We start from the raw sequence: 22,137 nt of genomic DNA, 5'->3' as shown, positions 1-22,137 counted from the left end.
AGGTGGCATCCACATCTTGTTGCTTCTGTGTGTTTACTAACTTATAAAATAAGAGTTTGCTATATTTATTTAGTTAGTTCCCAAAATTGTCCTTGGTGCTTATCAGAACAAAAACTTACTCCCTGCCCTGAAGCATTTACTGTTTAATTTTTAGGTGCAACTTAATTGGAGAGAGCAACATAAAGTAATGTGAAAGAGGTGCTATAATAGAGGAGGAGTTGCATTCATAATATCTTATAATAGGTCAATAGGAATTTAACCAACAGTGTTTAATATTTTATAAGTATTGTAGTATCTTGGATCCTTAGTCCTGGACCAGAATCTGTTGTGTCAGGAGCTATATGACAGAGGGCAAAGACGGACCCTGTGCCCCACCTCCCACTCCCAAATGGATAATAATTGTTATCATAATATGTATAGAAATAGATGCTGCTTGCAGATGTCAAAAAACCAAACAAACAACAAATTGTGCTTTACTAGAAGAAGCAGCGCGTTACTTTGCCTCAACTCCACGGTGTCTGAATAGACTTCAGCAGGTCAATTTTTTGTTGTTAAATGCCATCCTAATACCTTTATTTTTCTTTTCTCACTAGAAAGAAGAATACATATGCAAAAATGAAGTGAACCATTTCCTGTGCTTTCCACATTGTATAGGTATTTGTACAAGCAGTTTAAAAATTTGTATTTGTCAACTTTGCCAAATTGGTTTTTGCGGCACATCTGACAAGATGAACAAGCCGGGACGGAGCTTTTTGTTGTGCTGGAACCATTGCCCAATTTAATTAAAATTAAATCTGCATGCTGATTCCCTGACGAAATGAAAGAGGTGATATTTTGGTCACCCAAAGAGGTGACAGATTGGCTGATGGAGAACGCTATGCCGGAATATTGTGAGCCATTGGGAAGTTTCACTGGGCAGGACTTGATCAATTTAACTAAGGAGGATTTTAAGAAGCCACCTTTGTCACGTGTGTCTTCCGACAACGGGCAGCGGTTATTAGACATGATAGAAACTTTAAAAATGGAGCACCACATTGAGGCACACAAAAATGGGCATGCCAATGGGCACCTTAGTGTCAGCATGGATGTTGTCACCGGTGAAAATGGTTTCAGCAGTAAAATCAAACTGAACAGGATGCCAAATGGATATAGAAAAGAAATGATAAAGATCCCTATGCCAGAACCAGAGCGTTCCCAGTATCCTATGGAATGGGGGAAGACTTTCCTGGCTTTTCTTTATGCACTTTGCTGTTTCATCTTTACCACAGTGACAATCTCAGTCGTCCATGAACGAGTGCCTCCCAAGGAGGTGCAACCTCCCCTACCAGATGCATTTTTTGACCATTTTAACCGGGTTCAATGGGCCTTCTCTATTTGTGAAATTAACGGCATGATCCTTGTAGGACTCTGGTTAATTCAGTGGCTGCTCTTAAAATACAAGTAAGTAAATACTTTGAAAACTGAGGCATTGGGTAAATATAAGTGTTTTTTTGGCAGGCTGAGACTTGAATTTGAAATTAAAATCAATTTAACTATGAGGTGGGGTTTTGAGATAGTTGGGGAGGGGTGTTTAGGTGCTAACTTTTAGAAATAACAGTTGGTCTTATCAGCTTTAAAAATCCATGTATAATGATACACATGTTGAAGTATATGTGGATTTTTTTCCTGCAGAAATGGAGCAAGTCAAACCAAAGTGCCAAATTACATGCTGAAAAATGTGTGGACTTTACTTAACTGCAGAATTAACTTGAGCTATAACATGAGATTTGCCCCTAACGTAAATCGTTTTTATATACAAAAAACCCTTAACCTGGATCTTGGTGCTTTAATTCAAATTGGCTGGCCCATTAGGGTATGTATAAGGTAGAGCTCAACTTTAGTTGCCAGCCTGACATCTTTGTGAAACGCAAGTGTTATATTTTGCATTGTGCTTGCTGTCACTTAAGCTAGGCTAATTTCATCAATATTATTATTTTTCTACCTTAAGGTGAATAGTACTTTTAAAAGTGCACAAAAATAAGCAAAAAATATCATCCCAGCTCTTAAGAATTTGAAGCTCATAAAAGACCTGCATAATACTATGTGAAAAAAGCTATGTGAATACGTCTGGGATCTCTGCATCTTGGTTAACTGATTTTTATTTGTTTTTTTTATTGATGTAAAGATGGGAGAGAGGATCTAATGTATACTACCAGTAGATGATTTAGTTTGGTACCTGATTAGATCAATCTCTCATCAAACCTTGTGAGCAAAGTGTTTAAGGCATTGTCATAGTTTATTTACAAAATAGATTGACTATCAGGAATAAGTTTTAATTTTGCCATTGACCAAACAGTGCCACAGTATTCTCGTGATTTATTTTTTAAAGAACTTAAAGGACTGTGCTGAGCTCATATTTTCTTTCTTTTCTTTTCCTTTTTTTTTTGGGCGGGAGGGTGTTGGTGGAGTTAAGGTACACAATGTTTGCACATATCTCAGCATGAACATCCACTTTCTGGAAGTCCCTACCTAAAGGTTGTGGGGAGAGAGAGCCTTCCATTAGGGACTTTCCAACAGCTCCCATGCTCTTTGCTCCCCGGGATCAATCCTTATTTATTGGTTATTCCCCTTGGCCATCCAGGAACCCAACTCTTCATGAAAATGAAAAAGTGTAAACCTATTCTAGTGGTAGAATTTATGCTAGTCTTTTCCCTCAAAAGTTGCTATACCCAGAGTGGTCATCATGATAGAAAAAGTAGGTGTTCAGAAACATATAGCCTATCTTTTAATGGCTACTAGCGGTTGCATGTGGGAAGGAAAATGTATTAATCACCATTTAAATACATAGGCTATATTGAGACTTTTATTTGTAGACCAGAATGAAAAAATGGAATTTGAAGATGTGTATTTCCCCCCTTTTCAAAAATAAAATAAATTCTTGTGATTCATTTAAACTTTAAGTTAAGCTTTCGTAGGGAGCCTTTTGAAACATCCATGGAGTTTCAAATGCTGATACACTTTCAACCCTCTCTGAACTTTTGTGAGTTGTTTTCCCTGTTGGTAGTGCTAAAACATTCATTTTAATTTTGAAAAGCCTTCATAATGATTTAATTGGCAAAGCACTCTTGTCACACTTGTATGATTTTATATACCATCTCATTGTCTGAGAATTCAAAACTACATTATATATCTAGGGAAAGGAAAGCATGTACAGTTACCATTGTGTTTTATAATTTGCTCTGACAGTTTATTGCTGTTATTTGGTAATTTGCTATCTTTACTTCTATATACATGTAAAAGAAAGTATAGGAAGGAGGCTTAATCCAGTCACGCTCTCCCGCTTTCTTTGTGGATGGTAAGGTTCTGGTTCAAAATAATTCCATTTATTTGTATGCAACTTTCCAGTTAAATCTAATGAAGTTATTTCCTGATTACACTTGTCATATAAATGAAAAGACAAAGAGCCTTACTACAGCTCATTGCGATCTTTTTCTGTTTGTTTGTTTTTGAGCACGTGCTACTGTGGATCCAGTGTGGAAAGGTGCCTATGTTGCCCTTGTTACCAAGAAGGCTAATAGCATACTGGGCTGCATTAGTAGTAGCATTGCCAGCACATCTAGGCAAGTAATTATTTTGCTCTATTCTGCACCCGTGGAGGCCACATCAGAAGTACTGTGTCCAGTTTTGGGCACCCCACTACAGAAAGGATGTGAACAAGTTGGAGACAGTCCAGCCAATGAAAAAAGGTTTGGAGGCTGGGGGACATGACTTATGAAGAAAGACTGAGGGAAGTGGAGGCACCTATATGTGTGAAGCGAGTCTCCTCTAACACACTGTAATTAATCTGACACGCTGTAATTACTGTGCTCCAGCAGACTCCAGCATCAGATGTATCAGCATGCCTGCACTGAAAAATGGCAGTGGGAGCACTTTAACTAAAGTTCGTTCAATGTGCTTTAGTTAAAGCGCCCCCACTGCCATAAATCAGCATGGAGATTCTGATACACATGACACTTCAGGCACTTTAATTAGAGCAGCTCTCCCCCAACTCCTGCAGCACGTGTATAAATGCCCTGGGTTTATTTAGTCTGCAGAAGAGAAGCCTGAGTGGGGATTTCACAGTATCCTTTAACTATGTACGGGGTGGTTCAAAGAGGATGGAACTAGACTGGTCTCAGCAGTGGCAGATGACAGAACAAGGACCAATGGTCTCAAGTTGCAGCAAGGGAGGTTTAGGTTGGATATTAGGAAAAATGTTCTCACTAGGAGGGTGGTGGAACATTGAAACAGGTTACCTAAAGAGGTAGTGGAATATCTGTCCTTTGATGTTTTTAAGGCCTGGCTCGACAAAGCCCTGGCTGGAATGATCTAGTTGGGGATGGTCTTGCTTTGAGCAGGGGATTGGACTAAGCTACCTCCTGAGGTCCCTTCCAACCCTAATTTTCTATGATTCTGTATGCATGCAAAATTTGATATTTTTCCATAGCAGTATCCATTGAAATAATTTATAAGCCCTGTGTTCCTTTGTGATGACATTAACGTTGGCATGATCACAGCCCTTCTTCTGTTCTTTCCTCTTCTACCTCACTAAAATGATTAGTAATGAAAATACCCAACCCACTCTAAACTTAGACATATTGTTGTCTATTTGATAAAGAATCCAATCTTCCCATATTTTCTCAAAGAGGTTTTTTTCTCTTAAGAAATAAAAAAGTGTGTCAGGGGGAGAAGAAGGGAGAGGGGAAGAAAGAAGAAAACTTATCTGGGTAAGATGCTTACACCAATTGCCATACATTGTGGTGCTGTCAGTAGGTCACTGGACTAATTCTCATCAAGTGTGGATGCAGCCACTAGTAGTTCTGCCAAGGAAAGAGCCCCACTCCATGCTATGTTCTTCACTTTATATTCTTTTCTTCATCAAAATCTGCCAGAGCCAAAAACTATAATTACTTGAGCTCCATCTTTTTAAGCAGCCTGTCCAGCTTGGATACAAAGCTGATGCAAAACTGAAATAATTTGTGTGAACTAACTCTTCATCCTGCTTTGGGTTCAAACAATGGAAAGAAGGTGAAGAAGATGCCAAAAGTGCCATCACTGACAATGTCCAGTCCTCCTGTCTTACTGTAAGAGAAACCACTAGTACGTGCATCCTCAGTGCTGCCAACTCTATAGCTGAATGCCTGCATGCTTTCAGTTCCAGTACTGATGACTATATCTGCTTTTTCTACTCCCCAAACTCAGGTGGTGAAATCTGCATCTTATGCTAGCAAAAAATGAATAACTCAGCATAAGTTTTATTTCAAGACTAAAGAGAGATTCCAGAGAGAAGACAAGGGACGAAGAAAAAGAAAAAAACTTCAAAGTGGTCTGCCAGAATGAGAGATCTGGCATCTGTCTCTATGCTGATGCCCATAGTAAAATCAAGCAAGTACCCAAGATATAATACAGGCCCTTAGTAGATGTTACAGTTAGATGTGATTAACCTGTTAATTTTGCCATAAATAATAATCCTGCCACATGTTCAAGAAATTATTGGCACAGCAAAGCAGGAAACCAGCTGCAAAAATATTCCGCAAAAGATCTGTAACATTTTTCAGGCTGTTTTCCATTGTGCCTTAAATTGAATGTGTGGCAGACTAACCAGAGCCAATTCAAGATGATAATAATATTAACAGGTTATGGAAAACAAGACATTCATATCCATTGTTCAGGGCAAATCCCTGCAGCAGACAGAGCAGTATACATAATATTCACTCTCTCTAGTCACTTGGGCCTCCATAGTGAAGTATGGAAAAAATACTCTTATTGCATCACAGATGATGAGTCTTACAGTAATGATTGTCTTTGGTTTGGTGAGTACAGTTCCTTGAAGATGGGTTTCATATTGATGAGTATACAACACAGAGTTCAACACAGACATGTCTGGCGCTCTAAGCAAGGTGGAAATATGACTATGCTTGCCAGATTTCTCCTGTAAACTGCTCCACTCTGAGTCAGCAAAGCAATGGATGATGATGATGAAGCAAGTGTCACCCCACTCATAATGTTAAGGCTGGAATTAAGAAACCTAGTGTGTGCGCTCCAGCCCCATATAGTGCACAGCACTCAGCAGGAGTATATGCAAGTGCCACAGCAGAGGTGTGAAGTGTTTGGAAACTTGCACCTCACGTGATAGATGTTTGTATATGGCCCCCCTGCTATTAGAGAGCACTGGATGAACAGGATATTTATTCTACCTCATGGTGTTGCTTCGGTGAGATAGCAGAAGAAACAAAATGTGCATGGCAGAGTACTGTTGTCTGTCTTCTCCCAGACAAAAAAAATCAACATGAATGCATCAGAAACAGGTTAAGTTATAGGAGTAACAGAACTGTAATATGGGGTAAGGAACTGGCTGAAGAGGAGATGACAACAGAGGATAGAGGAAGTGCTTGGGTAGGGGTAATTACTGTGATACCACATTGATTCTTAAGGTATTGGCACAAGAAATAGGACTGTATTGATTGTACTTGATGATGCAAAGACACATCATCGGCAGAGTTGAGATTTATGATATCAAAAAAAGATGACCTTGAAAACCTGAGTAATAGAAATGGGGTGACATTTTATAATACAACATATACCTAATCGACACAATTTTTCTTAAAAACTGACAATTCATAAGCTGGAAATGAGAAGAAGACTTGTGGGTACTAGCCGATCATAGGATGACTGAGTCACCAATGTGTAATATGGCATTAAAAGACGCATATTGTTCTAGGAGAGCTATTTTCATGAGAGACATTAATGCTTTCAGAAGGGGACTGGTGAGATCTCATCTGGAAATAAGTGTATGGTGCTAGTCTCCCATATTCAAGAAAAAATTAATTCAAAAACTAGTGCAGATGAGGAGAAAGGGACATCTAAGCTTACAGAGAAAAATAAAGAGCTGATTTGATTTACCTCACAAAATAAGGCTGCGAGATTATGATTGCTGTCTGAGAATATGTTGTGGGGCAAGTACCAGGGAAGTAGGAGCTATTTTGGGTATGAACAAGCCGTAAAAAAATTTAAGGTGGAATTAAAAGAATATAAGAATAAAAATTGGACGAGAAGGATAGAAACCATAGATTGATAGGCACTGGAAGCAGAAATGGCAGTAACGAAGGGGACATGAGAACCACTAAATTAATTATTGGAAACTTTAGTCACAGTATGGAATGTCCGAAAAAAGATACACTGGGAAAGACCCTTACTGTTGTAGAAGAGCAAAAGAGAAGCTGGCAAGAATACTTCCATCGTATCCTAAACAGGGCTTCACCAGAAATCCCATTTAATTTGGTAAATTCAGAAGGATTATGTTGGCTATGGAGAAACTGCCCTAGACAAAGTGACCATTGCAATACTGAAAAACAGTAATTTTCAAGATCAAATTGCAGCAGACATGCTTTAAAGGAAGGAAGGGAAGAGGCCAACAGGCAAATCTTGTTACACCTTTAGTTTGGTTTGGGGGTTGGAGTGTAGTTCAGAAGAATGGGAAGGAGAGATTAAAATTGAACTCCTTCAGAAAAGGAGATTTGAGGAATTGTAGCAACTGTTTTTAGAGTGTGCTGCTTTCAGCTGCAGGGGGAAGTTTCTAGAAAGTCATCCTAATTAAAGATGGGCAGAAGGCAGGGCAGTGTGGCACATTAGAAACTAACTTGTTCAGAGAGGTGTGAGCTTTTGTCAGATGTTATATATGGATTTACAAGGTGCCGCCCTGCTTTACCTTCTGTCTAACTTCAAACTAACAGAGCTAACCAGCTCTCTTTAATTAAAGATATAAATAGCCAAGTTAGAGAATAAAAGCTGGTTTTCAACCGTATTAATCTCACGTTGATTGGATCTTTATTCTGTATAACATTAATCAAGCCAAAGCAAAATGTTTGGTGCCAGTAATCCTGAAATTGGAGAGTTTCCAAAAGTCATTAGACTCAGCTTTTCTAGCGTCCGGTTTTCTACTCTAGCTACACAGTGATGTTTCCTTGTGAATCAGTTATTCTTCGTTATCTATTTTAAATTACAATAAATAGATTTAATATAATTTATCTGAGATAATTACCCAAGTTGGATTTTTTTTAAAACAATGACTTTTTACAATACTATAATACTATTGATAATATATTAATAAAATGCAATAAAAGCTACTTCACTTGGAGATTTTGCCAGGTAATATTTCTCTAACATCTGTAGAATGTAACTAAATATTATTTCATTAACTTTATAATTTATTTCTTTGAAGGTTGCATACTCTATTAGATCCCTACTCCCTGAATAATGCATCAGGGTAGTAATTTGAAAAGCTTGCATGTAGATTCTTAATTTTCATTTGTCATGTTAATATCTGTATGCCTTCCAGAGTCCATTAACCAACCCTACTAATGTGCCATGTACTCCTCCTTAAAGAGAAAAGTGTATGAAATGGAGTGTATTTTTTGTTTGGATATTTGTATGTGTATAAGCTACAGACACATTTTGTACTGATAATTTTTAAGTCTGTGTGGGGGGGTTGTACTGCTTGTTAAAGAAAACCAGTCAAAGAATTGTAAATTACCCATAGAGTGTAAGGTGTTGAGTTAGCTCTTAATTCCTGTAGGAGTTCATTCCACAATCTTGGACTGGTCACCCAGAATTTTTTGTTTACTGTACCAACAAGCTTTACCTTTTATTAAAGGAAGCTCCATTGTGCCAACTGAATGAACTTTATCAACCTCAGTTTTCATCACCCTTTAGTTCATCCTACAGGCCGTCAAGCACCTTGATGGTAAGAACCAAGATCTTTAACTGGATTTAATAACTAATTGTTGAGATAATAGACAGCGGTGTTCTGCGCCTGGTGGCATTTCCTGAGCATTGAAGGCTTCATGCCCCTGGAATTGCATTGTTGCATCACCTAAAAAAAGCCATGATGAAGTGATGAATAACCTTCATAGTTTCATAGTTGTAGGGTCGGAAGGGACCTTGACAGATCATCAAGTCCGACCCTCTGCCATGGCTGAGTACTGGGGTCAAACCTTAGGACAGTTCCATCTTTGCCAGGGTGGGTTAGTCTTCTAACCAAACAGAGATTATAGGTACCTACCACTCATGGATGCTACTGTCTAAGGAATCTTGGAGCACCTGTTAGCTACAGCTTTATGTGTTGTACCCACTATTGATCAGTCCTGAAAAAGGAGACTTCCTTGGCTAGAAACTTTCAAAAATGCTGTTCTCTTCACCAGTGCTGTCTTTGATTCAAACCTTCAGTCATCTGATATTCATCTATTGGCTGAGTTTATGCCAGCACAAAATCTTTCTGGTGGTAGTTGCATGGTCATACGTGGCAAAATATAGAGTTGTGCTTCATCCGCATGTTATTGGTACTTCAGCCCACACTATTTAACTAGTTTAACCAATTGGCTGTGCATAAATTTTGCATGGGACCTGAGAAAATTGATCCTTGCGGGAGGTCCAAAGGTCAGGAGTTCCCCTTCAGTATTCATTGTCCAGTATCTTTCTTGCAGGGGGGTTCCTTAATTTTAACACATTTCTCTGGATCTTTGTGAACTTCTTTAGGCAAGATAGCTATATTTTGTGATTGGGAGCATTTGAATGATGCAGAGAGGTCTCATCCAGAAGAATGAGAACAGCTTTTTACTCTGTTTATACTTTTATCTAATAGCTGATTCAGTCAGCTATTAGATAAAAGCTCTTTTTCAAAAAAGCCCCACTAAATCACCCAATCTATACAGATGTTGGGCAAGCTGGGCCCATCTAACACGGTGCCGGTTCAGCGCAGGAGCACAATGAGTTTAAAGCAAAGCGCCAGGGTTTTTTATGTCTGTAAGTAGCCTTGATTTCTAAGCTATTTGAGTTGCAGTACTGTTGAATAATCTTTAGAGTCCTGTTTGGAATTGTGACAGAATTGATGCATCATCTGCATAAAGCAAGAGAAAAATCTGATCATTCAAAATCATGGGTGTATGGAATGGATTCCCTGTTAAAACCTTTTAAAATTAAAAAATAAGTTGAAAAGCAGATATCCTTGTCGTACCTGTCTTAATTGGGAAACGATTGAATAGGGCACTGCCAATCTGATAATGCACCCTTGATGCTGTGTTTGAATAGTAAGTGATGATTAATTATCAGAAAGCTTTTTCTTTTGCTGTTATTGCCAGTTTCTTCCATAATTTTAATGCGTCTATGGAGTCAAAGTCTCCACTGAGATCTATGAAGGCTATAAACAACGGATTTTTGTCATTTAACATATGTAGAGGCCTGATAATACAATGCCAAGCAATGATCCGTGCAGGAATAGCTTTCTCTAAAGCCAGCATGATCTTTCCCAAAATATTTTTTTCAGCAATCAGTGTCTGAAGGTAAAAAAGTAAATGTCTCTTTACTCCATTGCATTCTTTTTATTGACTTCTAATTTAGGGGCTAGATTTTTGGGAAGGATTCCCCATAAAATTTTAATGGAATTTTTAGCAATGAGAATGGATAATGCCTTGAACCTATCTTGGGAGAGCATAATCCAGGGGTGGCCAACCTGTGACATTGGGGGCCACAAGTGGCATGAGCAACCTTTGTGAGGCACCCAGAAGTTTGGTGAGGGCCCAGGCAGTACAGTGCCAGACAGGGCAGAAGGCAGAGCAGCAGCTTGGTTAGGGTGCACAGGGCAGGAAGCAAAAAAAAGCAGAGTAGCAGATCAAACCAGGAAAGGGGTTAGAGTGGCACTCAGGGAGAGTACGGGGCTAATCTGTAGGGGTATGCAAAACGGGCTGTATTTGAATCGGATTCAGATTCAGCCCAGATCGGGGACAGTGATTCGATTCGTTGTTTTGGGTCACCGTCCCTGATTCGATTCAGTCAAATCCAAATCTGAAGATTTGATGCTGATTCAGAGAATCAGTGATTTGGCCATAGATGTAGTTTTAAATGTTTTTTCTACATACCTCGAGGTACCAGGCATGGCTTGTGAACACTGCAATGCTGGGGCAGATGGAGCACCCCACAGGAGTGCAGGGGGCCCCCTGTACTTCTGTCCACTTCTGGGTCTGCCAGGGAGCGTGCTTGCCCTTGTGCCCCCCCGGCTCGGCAGTCAGCCAGGAGGCACCAGTCGCTGAGCCAGGTGCACTCCCCAGCGTACTCGGAAGTGGTCTGGAAATGGTTCTGGTCCACTTCCGGGTCTGCTGCTGAGCACGCTGGGGACCCCCTCCACTCCCTCCCCATGCTCCTGTGGGATGCTCCATGTGCCCCAGCATCCCAGCATTCACAAGCCTCCTGGTACCTTGAGATATGTAGAAAAAACGTTTAAAGCTGTAGCTGTCTGAATCGCCAAATCTTTCCGAATCTCTCTAAATCGATTTGGAGGGTTTTGATTCAATTCGGAGAGATTAAAGGGTCTCCTGATTCAATTCAGGGGTTTGGCCACTGAATCGGGGTGAATCTCTGCTGAATCGAATCAGAGACTGAAGCTTCGCACAGCCCTACTAATTTGTCACACACCTGCCAGAAAGGTTGCCCCCCACCAGTGTAGTTCATGGGGCTAAGGACTACAACCCTAAACTTCTTACTGGTGTTCTGGTTCTAATGAAAAATAGTGTATCAAAAGGAAGACATTCTCTGAAAGCTTACAGTTTATTTTTTGAAATCTTTCTGACAAAGCAGTATACATATTTTTTTTCCCAAATGTTGATCCAGCATTGCTGAATTACTTTAGTCAGATAGTAATACTACAGGTTATTAACTGTGCCAAAAAATCATTTGAGCTGGCCAATTAGAGAATCAATATAGGTCAGCTTGACAATGGTTGTTTGAAATGTTATACATTTAAAGGAATGAAGATATTTTTCTCTTTTACAGTCTTTTTTTTCTTTTTTCTTTTTTTTAATAAATGAAAGTTTAAGAGTAATCACCTATAGGAATTACTGTCCAGGAAGGTAGGGTTCTGTTCAGAATTAAATGACCTTGGAAAAAGAGGTGGGAAAGCATTTGCTATACATCTTTCTTGATCACAATATTCCACTGAAAGTGAGGTATAATGAAAGTCATTTGGGCCTCTTGCAACTGCAGAGAAGATGCACAAGAGGGAGGATGCTTAATCTGACTTGTATCCTCTTTTGAACTGAGATAAGCAACTGCAGTCATACTTTGCTAGTTTTCAGTTTTGAATACTAATTACTTAAAAAACAAACATAATGGGTAATAAATAAAGCTGTGTTCATTCTTCACCAGATTCCTTGAACACAACATTCCCAGCTACCCGCTCACAATTAGTTTTCTGCCTCTTAAAGGATCTTTCTCTTATTTGTGTTTGTACAGCATTCAGCCCAAAGGGGGCTCTCATTCTTTTAGATAATGCATATCATAGGGTTAATAATATTTCATATCTAATTACTGCTTGTTGGTAATCACAATAACAGTAATAATATTAACATGTCTGGATGATTAAGTTGAAAATGTTAGCAATATTAAGAAGCATTAATGTTAAGAGAATGCATGGAGCCAAATTTGGAAACTACCTCAACCTGTAGCCTAATTGCATCTCTAAAAACTATGGCTAAGAACTAACATTTAAAAAGCCCCCAATGGAAAGTGCTCTAATATTCCACTTAAAGTTCTGTAAGTTAGAGCGCATTCCAACTAAACAGACATGCCTGCCTGCGCTGGCCAAGGCCAGCAGACTGGGGGTGCCCCCAGGAGGCTGCTGGAGCAGCCCCCCAGCCCTGCCCTTCCACCAGCTGGTGACTGTCAGCAGTAGCTGGGGTGGAGGGGGGGAAACGAAGCCCCAGACTACGAGGCTCCCCCCCAGTTTACTAGCCTTGGGGCGGTGGGGGGGGGAAGGGTTGGGCCAGGTCCCCGTGGCAGGGGCTCCCTTCCTACAGCAAGGGGTCTCCCTGCCCCCAGTCTCAGTTCCTGATGCAGGGAAACGCTGGGCCAGGCTGCCCCTCCTGCAGCTGCTGGCTGCTCGCCCTGGGGGACAAGACCCTCCCCCCGTTGCGAGGGCCCCTCTACAGCTTGCTAGCTGGGGCCTTTGGACAGGGGCTGGGCCAGGTCCCCATGGTTTGGGGGAAGGGTGGCTCCCCCCCTACCCCACCTCTGGACAGTGGTAGCAAGTAGCTGCAGCAGAGCTGCCCAGCCCTGTTTTGCTGTGCCAGAAACTCGGGCTGGGGAGAGGGAGCCCCAATGCTGCATGGATCCAGCACACCCCCTACCCCCAAGCCCTGAGCCAGCAAGCTGTGGGGGAGCCCTCGTGGCAGGGGGTGTCCCTTTCCCCCCTACCCCAGCCACTGCTGACGGTTGCCAGCTGGCAGAGGGGCAAGGCTGGGGAGAGGGGTCACCGCCAGTGGCTGCCAGGAGACAGACCTCAGACTCCTTCTGCAGCACACCCCTAGCCAGACTGTGGCTTGCCACAAGGCCGAGACAGCAGAGACAGAAACCCCCCTTCCCTGACCCCCTTAGCCAGGCTTTCAGTGTCTCAGGTCAGTGGCAGCCAAGAGGGTGGGGCCAACCCAGAGCTCAGGCAGAGCAAATGATCTCTGCCTGAGGCTAGAACAGCCCTGCGCAGCACTGCCTGGGATAGCAGCAGTCAGACCCTTGATGAGATCTGGCACAGACACTCAATAAAGTGCTCTAACAGAAAATGCTTTAAGCTAGTACACATCTCTCCAAGGTTAACTTAGAGCAGAATCTGCCATTTTTAAAGTGCTTTCTGCCATGAATTTCTGTTCAGTTACAGCTGTAAAGCACTTACTGCATGCTTGAAGTGCATTGAGTGTAATGTCTGTACCTCTAAACAGTTGTTTGTATTCATGAAACCTAAGTTTGCTTTTGTATATTCAGATACCATATATTCTCTTTTTTTTTTTTTTTTACAAAGTATTTTACTATTACATGAATGTTGATGAAGATTTTCAAAAAGTATCAAAAAATACTGAGCTTGAATGGCTATAGGAATTCACATGATGTTTTTCCCTGGGTTTTTCAACTCTTGTTTGCTTTGAATTATCACTTCTTTCTCCTTTTCCTCTCCCCAGGTCTATTATTAGCAGAAGATTCTTCTGTATAGTTGGCACGCTGTACCTTTATCGGTGTATTACAATGTATGTAACTACACTCCCAGTACCTGGCATGCATTTCAACTGTTCTCCAAAGGTAACTTTCTTTTTTCCCTCAGTCCAGTTCAGTGCCTGAGTTCTGTTTTTTTTCCTCTTTCTTCTGTGTACCTAAGATAGTCAAGATCCCTGAACAGCATTTCTCATCCTTCCTGATACATTTCCTATCAAGTTGAGTTGTCAGGGACATTTTTTATAGTTTATCACTGCTGTCAGTTAACTTAGTGGTAACTGGTGAACAATATAAGGCATTACTGATTTCAAAGGCCTGATCTAAAAAAAATTGTACCAAGTTTTACCTTTTTTGTTACGTTTCCCCACCTCACTCCCTTTTATTTGTGGGGTGAAGGGAAGTGAGGGGAGACATTATGGGTTAGTTCAATAAGCAGCTATTCCAGATCAGACCAATGTGAAACAAAAAATATATATATTTCCATTTTCCCAAATGGGGAAAGTGAGACTCTTCATGCAATAAATTTCAGTTTTCAGAAAACTCTATTTTTCATCAGAACGTTTCGCCAAAGAAAAATACCTAGTCAGTTTTGCTAGCTTTGCAAAATTTATAAAAAATAAACTGTGCTAGTATGTAAAGCACCTAGTATGTACAGGTGTAGGTGCTTCCACACTGATGCCTGCCTTAACTTATAGTCATTTCAAACAAGCATAGTTCAAATTGTACAGTCCCTTTGTGGGTAATGCAGGAACTGTTTACTTACTGTTAGGGCTACTAAAAAGATCCTTACTTGTGAAACTGTCAACAAAGTACAGCTAAAGCCTTTTGTCAAGCTTTCTAAAATGAGAATGAGCTCTAAAATAAACGAACATCAGTCTTTAATATGTAAACATATCAAATAGTGACTAATTCAAGGCATGCATGATTTGTTCTAATTGTTGAGCCATTACCATGGTTACTGGGAACTGTGAAACCTCTTTTAAAATGAGATTAAAGATGTAACATGAAAATTAGGGAATTAGTTCTGTAGAGTAATCCTCTGCTTTCAGGTAAATGGTAGCATGCAACCTAATGTGCCCCTGTTGTGTTTGAAACAATGTAAAGATTTCCTTACTTCTTGCTAGTGACATATCATGTGAAATAAAAAAATGAATAAATAGAGATCTTGTGTTCTGAGCATTCTGTAAAATAGTAGCTTACTAGGATGAGTTAAAACTCAGGTTAGATGGGGGAGTGCATAGTCCTTACAAATAGATGTCAGCTAGTGCATTCCAAAGACAGACAGTTTTTCCTCAGAAGTATTTTTGATCCAATTCATCCATTGCATATATCTCAAGAGAAAGAGGTAACCTAGTCAGGGGTGTGGAAATCCCCTACCCTAGTTCTTTTGATCTGTGATTTGAGTTAAAGCAAGGCTGTTCAACTTCTGGATGGCAGGGGGGCCACGTGCAGCACAGGCCTTAGAGCCCTGGTGTTCCCCCTGCCATGCAAGAAGCCCAGCTTCTCTTTGCTGTATGGACAGTGTGAGCAATGAAGACTCACTCTTGTTCGTGGCTCCTCTCTTGAGGTCCATGCAGCACCCTCCTGCTGCCCAGCCCTACCTTACCCTGCCTCCAGGAGCAGAGGCAGGAAGCAAAAGCTTAAGGAGGGAGGGGAAGCCTGGACATTCTGGCCACCTAAGCTGCAGGAAAACCCACTTGAGTGTGCCAAAGAAGATGTATAAGACAGTGTTGGTAGTCTGGCCCAGTGTGGCACAGGGATATTGCCCATACACGAGAGATGTCATGAGGAAGAGATCAATCATGGAGATCATAAGAAGGGAAAAAGGGACAACTGTAGAAGAGGGAGAAAGATTTCACCCCTCTACCTTCTGTTGTTTCCACTCCAGTTGTGTAGCTGAAGCTGGTGGGAGAGAGTAATCATCTGAGCCACCAGAGCTACACCAGGGCAAAAGGGGGCACTCACTTGCGTCTTGTGCCCACTTGCACTCTCTCTCTCATGAACGCACGCACGCACTCACTCAGGCTCTATTTCTTTCTCCTAGTATGTACAGTACACATACCCTGCTTCTCACAAACCAGGCACCAGGTTGGGAGAAGTAGACATTGCAATATGAAATATCAGCTTCCAAATGCAAACTACCCAAATGAATAAAGGACTTGTACATTTACCCAGGTATGTCTGCGGTAATGGCAAATTCTGTTGCTGAGGAGGTTGAGCCTTTCAGGTTCGCATGTGGCAGACATGTACCTGTCTTGTATGTCCTTTGGTGGCAAGGGAAGCTCCTTTGAGAATTGTGGAGCATATTTATTTTTCTGACTGGATATTAAAGGTTCATAAACAAATGCAGTGAATGGGCATTAAAGTCTCACATTTATCTTCATTTCCAATATCCAGAAATATGAAAATAGGGATATGTTTTGCCCTTAGGCAACTCTTAATTGCTTTTTAATAGTTTTTATTTGTGGAAACATTATGCCTACATCTGCCTACTTAGTAATAATATTTGAACAATCAACTTTATATTCATTAAATATTTTTAAAAGTAACATAACTGTGCTCATACTTTTTTGCCTACCTCCCTGTGTTTCTCTTTTTTATGATTGTTTTCCTTTGTATTGTAGGTGCTTCTTACATTGTTAGATTCTCACTTCAGTGGGTATCATTTGTCACTTTAACACTTTCATTTATCCCTTTCTATTATCACTTTGCATTAGGAACTCTTTCTTCCGCCACTTAGTTGGCTGCTTCTTGTTCATTTGCTTAGCAGTCTCGCACCTTACCGACCTTGTCGTCTTCTAACACATCCGCAGAACTCTCCATATAGACACTTTGTACATCCCACTTAACTAGCTAATGGGGAAACAAATTCCATACCATCCATAGGACACAGTAATGGGAACAAATAACAGTTCCGCTCAGTAATGGTCTTTTCTTGTTTTCACTGTAAAGGTGCTACAAGTATCAGAAGTATCAGGTTTTTCTCTAGCCACTTCAAAGGAGCATATAAAATACAGTGATGCTTTTGTTCCTTTTTTTGAACATAGGGAGGAAGTTCTGAAGCTGACTTTCCCCATTACACAGTTGAACTGCTGTTCTTCAGGTTTTCTGCACTGGTTGGTCCTGTGAACCAGTGTCTAGGGGTGCCTATGCACATGCAGTAATTACCACGATTAATCAAGTCTGCTCCAATGCGATGCTGCTCCGGCGCACTGTAGTTAAGGTGCAACAAACTTTAATTAATGTGCTCCCGACTCCATTTTTCAGCAAGTTTGTTGGATGAGCTTTAGTTATGCCATTTTTCAGCATAGGGATGCTGATACACGTGATGCTCTGGGCACTTTAATTAAAGGAGTTCTCGGAACTGCTTTAATTAATGCCCCCCCCCCCTCCCCCTCCTGAGCACATGTATAAATGCCTTAGGAGTAACTCCCTAAGTCTTTAGTTGCATATGTGAAATGTACTCTTCCCTGTCTATTAAATCTGTTTAGTCATTGTGTCTTCACAGCCAGGGGAAAAATGAGTTGCTGTCTATGACCCAGAGCATGCAACTGATAGTAGAGCAAGTATCACATTTCTTTTGGCCAGTTCTGACCCTACTTGTGGTAATCATACAACAGAGCTAGAAATGTTATATATCTATCTCTGGTAGCATTTCCAACAGTGATATGGTTACCACACAGGGTCATCATATGAAATCTTGATAATATGGTAAGGATGTGGGGAGCCAGAACTGTAAGAGCATTACATCTCTTGAGACTTGTTACTAAGTCATGTAAAAGGCCAAGGGGCTAATTGCTGTTCGATCTAATCTAAAATGCTTTAAATTAGACAGTTCATCTTACAAGTTTATCTTTGGTAGGAAAAGCAGTGTCACTAAGAAGCTTAATTTAATTCAGTTTGTTTAAAATGTTATTACCTGTCAAATGGAAAGTAAAAGAGAAGTTTACAGAATTCAGTAAAAAAAATCTGTAGGTAAAATTTTATTTTTTCGTAAACATTATATATTTTTATGGTGGTGCTAAAATTCAGGATATTTGTTAGACAAGAAATCTCAAAGAAGAGAGACATTGACATGTTAAGTGCACTTTTTATAGGTTGATGTTGGTGTGCTTGCTGCTTGATTAGCTTAGTATGTTGTCTTGCATTCAGGGTTTATAGTTATTCTGTTTTTATTCCTTTGTTTTTAGGTGTGTGAATAGTATTGGGTTTTAGTTACTTTAGTTACTCTGTAGAAGAAGCATTTAACCTATATGGTGCTAGTTCCTGTAGTAGCATGGCAGAACAAGGGAGAGATTTGTATGTGTTTCTGTGTTTGAGCCCAGAATTGTATCGGTTTGCAAACAACCTGTTTGCTAACAATTAAACAACCAGGACACCTTTCTGTTTTGTACTCCAGGAAGACAAGGCTGTATATAATAAGAAACAGGAAGGCAACTTTTTTGACCTTCTGACTTCAATGACTTGCTTCTGTTCCCTTCTAAAAGAAAAGAACACTAAACTTGGAAGTTATTTTATATTCAAGATATTTGGCTGGTTGACTTAGTACCTTTGCCATTCACTTGTGGGAATATGCGAGCACTTTTTTTCTGAAAATGTAGCTGTAAGGAAACACGAACAGCTGCTCTGGCAGGAGTGTTTTCTGCTGTCCCATGATTTCTTTGTACCTGGCTTAAAAACATTCTCAGTGAGTATGTAGCTCCCACTAAGAAAACTGAACTAATTTTCTATGCTTAAAGGTTCCCACTAGGCTAATTTTTCTGTACAGTAATGAGTTACTTACACACCCACCCACCAAAGAGAGTGATTTCTGTCCCCTTCTTTTAGTGCCACCATAACCACTCTAAAATGACACTTTACAATCATGGCATGTTGATTGACAGATAGAATGAGGCTGCTACTTTAACCTGATACCCAAAACAATACATCATGTTTGCTGTTACATTTGAAAATTAATAGATGAAGTGCCGGATATTTATTTTTGTCCTGTCTTTCCAAACCATTTCCTGCCTCTGGCAAAATTTGGAGCTTTCTAACTCATATTTGTCCTGTCTTATGGAGGCTTCTTTAATTCTTTGTGTACTTTCTCAGGAAAAGATAAATATGTTTCATTAGCATAAAACTGCCTGAAGTTTTATTCCAGTTTCATGCTTTGTCATAATAAGATTCCTTTATTTTTGACTGATCCGTATTAGGTATTTTACTGCCTTCCTCTTTTCTTCATAGATTTTCGTCACTTGCTCTTGGAAGCTGTGTGTGTTCTTTCATGTTCTTCCCTTTAATTTCACATCTGTTAAGTTAAAGGGCCTCATCCTGTCCATTATCAAGCATCCTCAACACCCACTGAAATAAGTGGGCGCCAAGATAGTTCAGCATCTTCTGGGAGATGTTTGATACTTTGCAGGGTGGTGGTGTATCTCAGGCCCATATTTTTCACTGTAAAGCAGCTACAAGTAAAGTATGAGGTTTTTCCCTGTATAAAATACAGAGATGCCTCTTGTCCTTTTATGTGCTTAGTAACAACCCAAATTTAACAGGCCAAAAAAGATGTAACGCATCTGTGCAAAAAGGAGATGTAAACGCTCTTACAATTCTGACTACCCACATCCTTTCATATTCCCAATGCAGTATGAATAACCTTGATTAAAACTGTTTTTCTCTTTTTCTTCTAGCTCTTTGGAGACTGGGAATCCCACATGAGAAGGATAATGAAACTGCTTGCTGGCGGAGGATTGTCTATCACAGGATCTCACAACATGTGTGGTGACTATCTGTATAGTGGTCACACAGTTATATTAACTCTTACATACTTATTTATCAAAGAGTGTAAGTTAACTACAATGCTTGTGCAATTTTATTTTTTTAAATACTAAACTGAAGAATATTCACTGCTGATTCATTAATATAAGTGAGTAAAATTTAAGCTAGTAATGTGTGATTTAACTATGAAACTGTTGACATCAGAATAAATAATATTGCCAGTAGTTGCAAATTATTAGGTTCAAGATTAATGAATTGCTTCTTTTGTGTGTTAATATCATTCTTCTGTAGTAAAATAGGGATTATTTTTGCTTGCTTTAAGATTCACCTCGGCGACTCTGGTGGTATCACTGGATTTGCTGGACTCTTAGCCTAGTTGGGATGTTCTGTATTCTCCTGGCTCATGACCACTACACTGTGGATGTGGTGGTGGCTTACTACATCACTACAAGACTCTTCTGGTGGTATCACACGATGGCCAATCAGCACGTGAGTTTTTCTTCAAGTATTTGGTATTGATTGGCTCCATGTCTCCTGCTTTAGCATGAGTGGATGAATTCTAATCTATTGAGCTTCCAAACAAGGAAATATAACCAGATTCTTCTCTGTACCTTGTAGAGCTTCCCGTTCTCCACCCTTCGCATTGTACTTTGAGGAAAAAAGAGAATAAAAATTCCAGTATTTTGAGAAATCCAAACTTAGGCAAAACGTTTAAATAAGGAACTAGAAAGAGTCAGTGATGGGAGAGAAATGTAATACTATTATTTTGCCCCCCTTTTTCCCCACTCCCCCAGTCAGACGGTCCTATCACTCACATTATGGCCACCACAAAATTATTTTAAAATCTGCTTCTAAGCAGGCAGGCATCCTTTCTTTTATGTATTGTAATTTTTAATTTTGAAGGTTGCTTTTAATTTTGGGCATTATGAATAAAGCAGAATTGCTTGTGTAGTTTAAACCATTTTTTAAAATGGCTGCCATCTCTTACTTTTGATGGGACTAAAGGCAGGCTTCTTTTACTAAAAGCAGGTGTCAACAACCTTTTCAGGCTGTGGGCCAGATTTAACCCAGTTTGGATCAGAGGAGGGCCAGTGTCTGGAAAGTGAGTGCTAGGAACCAGTTAGCACTGCTTTTCCCAGCAGCTAGGCAGGGAAAACACCCAGCAATGCTGTTTTTTTTCCCCCATAGTGGCATGAGGAGAGTGTCTGCAGCTGGTGCTCATCCCCACAATAGCAGGGGAAAACAACTGCTGCAAAAGACCCCTGCTGCTCTGGGGATGAGCACCTGCTGCAGAACTTCTCCCCATGCTGCTATGGGGAGAGAGGTGGTGGTGCTACGTGCTTTCCCTGTGCAGCTGCTGGGAAAAGTGGTGGAAGCAGTGGCTGGGTCTAGCACTCGCCCAAATCTCACCCTAACTTGGTCAATTTGGCTCCTGGAACAGAAGCCCCACATCTATGGGATAAATCAAATTGCACTGTGGGTGGTAGGTTGCCAGCCCGTAACTAACAGGATCAAATATCCTAAGGCATAAGAAATGAAGTGTCACCAAATAAGAGTGCAGACAAGGTTCCTTGGGTGAATCTGATATCTTTTATTAGACCAACCCAAATAGTTGGAGAATAGTTATTAAGCAAGCTTTCGGGTTCAAAAACCCTTCGTCAGGCTAAGGAAGCTTCAGCAGTTGGTGTGTGCTCTTCCTGGATGGAATGAAAAGTAAAGAAGCCAGGGGCTGGGCTGGGGAGTCAGTTGCCAGGCAGATTATAATGTGTCAAAAATCCAATGTCTATATTTAGTCCATGATTTTTAGTATCCAGGAGGTTGATGAAGTGGAGTTCATAGGCTCGTCTCTGGGACGTGTTGTGTAAGTTTCCTTTGAGGATCAGGACTGAGAGATTGGAGAGAGTGGTTTTCTTGTGAGAAATGTGCCCCCACTGGTAATTGGGTATTTCTGTCTTTGATAGATTTCCGGTGTGCATTCATTCTGGTGCGCAGTTGTTGTTTGGTCTCTCCTACATATCTTCCATCAGGGCATTTGGTGCATTGGATGAGGTATACTACATTCCTGGAGGTGCAGCTGTAAGATCCTGGGATGCTGATGGCTCTGTTGTGGGGTGTAGTAATTGTGGGGGTGGTGGAGATGTGTTGGCAGGTTTTGCATTTCTTGTGATGGCACGGTCTGGATCCTTTTGGTGTGTTCTGGACTTGAGGAAGTCTGCTTCTGGTGATGAGGTTAGTGAGGTTCGGTGCTTGTTTGAAGCCTAGGATGGGTGGCTCTGGGAAGAGCTTTTTAAGAATAGGGTCTCTTTCTAGTATGGGTTGCAATTGTTTGAG

The 22,137-nt window shown here is 40.5% G+C and overlaps 1 protein-coding gene across 1 annotated transcript in view; it reads left to right on the top strand.

Moving 5' to 3' along the window:
- The first annotated feature begins 596 nt into the window (after positions 1 to 596).
- SGMS1 (sphingomyelin synthase 1) overlaps positions 597 to 22,137 on the top strand; it is a 26,317-nt gene continuing 4,776 nt past the window's right edge. The window contains exons 1-4 of the mRNA XM_006022940.3: positions 597 to 1,440; positions 14,016 to 14,133; positions 19,719 to 19,872; positions 20,129 to 20,295. Coding sequence (XP_006023002.1) covers positions 818 to 1,440; positions 14,016 to 14,133; positions 19,719 to 19,872; positions 20,129 to 20,295 — 1,062 coding nt within the window. The 5' untranslated portion in view covers positions 597 to 817. The remainder of the gene's footprint in view (positions 1,441 to 14,015; positions 14,134 to 19,718; positions 19,873 to 20,128; positions 20,296 to 22,137) is intronic.

This window comes from Alligator sinensis, unplaced genomic scaffold (assembly GCF_000455745.1).
Source record: "Alligator sinensis unplaced genomic scaffold, ASM45574v1 scaffold543_1, whole genome shotgun sequence".
Lineage (NCBI taxonomy): Eukaryota > Metazoa > Chordata > Crocodylia > Alligatoridae > Alligator > Alligator sinensis.
Note: the sequence above shows the minus strand (reverse complement) of the source record. Positions and strands in the feature narration are given on the sequence as shown.